Here is a 3,872-nt window from a genome sequence, read left to right as displayed (position 1 = left end):
CTGTTGGTGAACGACCAGATTCTGCAGCAACTGAGCCAAAGTACACTCCACTTTGTTTAAATGAAAATTTGAAACAAAACCTCCATATGAACGTGGGAGCGAAGAAAGCACGAGATCAATTTGGAGTTCATGAGCCATTGCAAAATCCAAATTTTTCAAAGAGTGGATTAAATGGATAATTTCTCCAACATGATCAGAAACATGTTGGCTTTCTTTCATCTTCATCCTAAAGAGCTTACTTGATATCTTATATCTAATAGTCCTGCTGGTCTCACCATACAGGTCTTTTAAGCCCGATAAGATTTCATAAGATGTTGCTATATTTTCATAATGCTTCCGTAATTCATTATCCATAGAAGCAACCAGTTTTTAAATCTGCCACATAGAGCTGCTTGAACCCCTCAGCCACGCATGATTCTTAATGATCAAATGAATTTGATCTTTCACTGCTAGATCTTGATTTATTAAATCTAAGTTTTAGAATCCTTTAAATTTTCACTTTAGGATTCTAATAAGTATAGATCTAACCGTAATTGATCAAATACTACAATGTACACGATAAATGGAAAATATTAACAATAATTAGAAAGTCAAATTGGCCATACATATTTATGCAGCTAAGTCAGTCAACGATTGTTAATTTGGTAAAGTCATTGGTATTGAAAATTCTGATGCCATCTTCTCTATAAAAACCACTTTCATATTCATCACTTGGAATAACAAGCTCTCACCTTTTGATAAAATACCTTCAATAGGCACCAATGGCAGTTTCAGAAGCTATCAATGGAAGAAAAGGGCTTTCATTTCCAACTTCTCCCCTTCCTTCCTCCCCTAAATCCATGATCCTAGACAACATTCAAGATGCTGAATTAATCATCAGAAAATGGGATATCATCCATGGAGTTTCAATTTCCCTTTTCCACAACCCAGATGAAGCTAAACAGTTCCTCAAATGTGTTAAGAACTTAAGGCAATCGATGCATTTCTTCGCCTCTCAACACTCCGCCTCTAATAAGCTTTCACTTGCTCAAAACCTCATGGAAATTTCCATGAAAAGACTTCAAAAAGAATTGTTCTTTCTGCTTTCTTCTCATCCTGAAAACCTCACTCCATCGTCTGTTTCGAGTGTTTCGAGTCCATCTTCAGATGGTTCGAGCAATTTCGAAGAGGAGATGTCTGATCTCAAGTTAATTGCTGATTGTATGATAAGTTCTGGCTATACTAAAGAGTGCATTCAAATTTACCAAAGTGTCAGAAAATCAAAAGTAGAGGAAGGATTGTATCAGCTTGGAATTGAAAAAATCAGATCTTCCCAAATTCGTAAACTGAATTCGGAAGTTCTTCAAAGTCTGATCAACAACTGGCAGAATGGAGTCAAGGTTGCAGTTAGAACAGTTTTTACTTCAGAAAAATCTCTATGTGATCATGTTTTTTCATCTTCTCAGACGATAAGAGAATCATGTTTCTCTTATATAACCAGAGAAGCTGCAATGGATCTGTTTAAATTCCCTCTTTTTGTAGCTAAAATCAAGAGATCACCAGAGAGAATTTTCCCATTAATGGAACTCTATGAAACAATTTTGAATCTTTGGCCGGAGATTGAAGTAACATTCAGCTCAGAATCAACCTCATCTGTTCAATTGCAAGTTGTTTCTTCCCTGCAGAGACTTGGCGAGTCTGTCCGAGCAGTTCTGTCTGACTTTGAATCAATAATTCAAAATGATTCATCGAAGACTTTAGTAATCGGTGGAGGGATTCATCCGTTGACTCGAACTGTAATGAATTACATTTCTTCACTTTCAGATTACAGTTCAATTCCGGTTCCGGATTCTCCATTGCTTGAATCTAATGAGGATTCTTCAGCAGTTTCAGTCTATTTCGCTTGGCTGATTCTGGTTCTTTTATGCAAACTAGACCGGAAAGCGAAAGGGTATAAAGATGTGGCCTTATCATATCTATTCCTGGCAAACAATCTTCAATTTATCATTGTCAAAGTGTGTGAAACTCAGTTGAAATTCATCCTAGGTGAGGATTGGATTTCTGAGCATTCCAGGAAGGTTAAACAGTATGCTTCAGGATATGAATTGATGGGTTGGAATAGAGTTTTCTCGTCTTTACCGGATAAAAATGGCGTCGTGGAGTTATCAGATGAAGTTGCAAAGGAACATTTTGAGATGTTTAATGAAGCATTTGAAGGAGCATACAAGAAACAGAAAAGTTGGATTGTTGAGGATGGAAAATTAAGGGATGAACTGAAGGTATCAATTGGAAGCAAGCTTGTGCCGGTTTACAGGGAGTTTTACAACTCATTTTTGGGAATTCAGGTGCGGTTTGATCCGGATGATGTGGGAAATTGCTTGTCTGAGTTGTTTCATGGAGCTGAAATCATTGATGGGAGGATATAATGCTAGAAAGTATAAAGGATTTTGGTGTTCAATTCTGTAAAAGAAGTTTTGTAGCTCATCAAATATGGCTACTTCATACAACATTGTTAGTTAATAATCTAGAGAAATCAAGAAAAATTGTATTAAAGAAGAAAATGGATTCAATCAAAATAAACTGTATTGTGCTTTATTGTGTTTATATATGGTTAGTTGTAACTACATATAACTAATTATTCTTGCGACTGTGTTTGAGTAATTAGAGTCAACAGTTATTTCAAAAAAAAAAAAAAACTAGAGTTAACAGTATAACTAACTCAACATTCTTAAGACAGACATAATTGTTTGTCCAACACTTTCTTCTGAGATGGTGGAGAAGTAAGAATTCAAGTCTTATTCTTCTCCAAATCTTGTAATTCCATATTCAAGGCTTCGTGTCATCTAATATATTTAGCAGCCTTTTTGTAAGACTTTGGTTTATGTTCTTAAGTTAAGTTAGCTAGAAAATAGTGATGAAAAATAGTAAATTCATATAAAGTACAAATACCTAGCGAGGTAAGTATTAGCTGAACTGTAACTACGGGTTGTGGTAGTGGTAAAGGCTCATTCTCTCTCAACCAAAGGTCCAGGATTCGATCCTCGTCTTTGGGAATGGAAAGAATTTCCATGACCAGCAGTCCAACCCCTAGAGGTGCAAAAAAAGAAAAAAGTATTAGCTGATATATAGCCACAAATTTGTCATCCAGGATGGATTTTTTTGATACATTGTGAGGTAAGTACAAACACTAAGATTTTTTTTTATACATTATCCCTTAAATTTTAGACTAGTTAAATCTTTAAAAAAATTCCAAACATTTAATTTTATACCAAAACACTCTCTCCACCAAATACGATCTATATTCTTCCTAGTAGATTTAGTAATTGCAAAGGATTAAATTGAATGACTATGTGTTTTTATAAGAAAAAGAAGGGGATGCATTAATATCAATTACTAAAAAATAATTATTCTTTCTTAAAAAAAATATATATTCTGATCGATTAATTGATTATCAGTCAAATGAATTTAATAATAAGATTTTTTTTTGACTTAATAATAAAGATTTAAAATACTATTATTATGGGGTAAATTTCATCAATGGTGTACAACCTTTGCCCCATTTCACACTTTGGTGTACAACCTTTAATTTGTCTCAGTAATATGTACGAACTTACATGTGACCTCCCACTTTGGTGTACAACAGGTAAAAATGACATGTTTGACCGGTCAACTCGAAGTCAACGCGTCACATCAGCATTTTTCATCATATTCATTAATAAAAGTGGGACCCATAAATTATAAAAAAAATTAATTTTATCTATTTCTCTTTTTTACCCTTATACATCAATCTCTTCATTTTCTTCCTTCATCTTCTTCCCTCTATTTATTTTCACTCTCTCTAAATTTCTCTCTCTAACTAGAACAACACAATATTTGATGCGATGACAGTAGAA

General features: G+C 34.2%; 1 protein-coding gene across 1 annotated transcript; it reads left to right on the top strand.

Annotated features, from left to right (window-relative positions):
* The first annotated feature begins 734 nt into the window (after nt 1-734).
* LOC136226755 (exocyst complex component EXO70H1-like) lies at nt 735-2,596 on the top strand. The gene has a single exon (XM_066015408.1). The coding sequence runs from the start codon at nt 762-764 to the stop codon at nt 2,403-2,405; it is 1,644 nt and encodes a 547-aa protein (XP_065871480.1). The 5' UTR covers nt 735-761; the 3' UTR covers nt 2,406-2,596.
* The last annotated feature ends 1,276 nt before the right edge of the window (nt 2,597-3,872 follow it).

The sequence above is a fragment of the Euphorbia lathyris genome, chromosome 4, assembly GCF_963576675.1.
Source record: "Euphorbia lathyris chromosome 4, ddEupLath1.1, whole genome shotgun sequence".
NCBI lineage: Eukaryota > Viridiplantae > Streptophyta > Magnoliopsida > Malpighiales > Euphorbiaceae > Euphorbia > Euphorbia lathyris.
The sequence above is the reverse complement of the archived record's forward strand: the minus strand, read 5'-3'. Positions and strand labels throughout refer to the sequence as shown.

Bases quoted from the DNA above. Each gene is read 5' to 3' on its own strand.
- LOC136226755 (XM_066015408.1), top strand. From the start codon at position 762: ATGGCAGTTTCAGAAGCTATCAATGGAAGAAAAGGGCTTTCATTTCCA.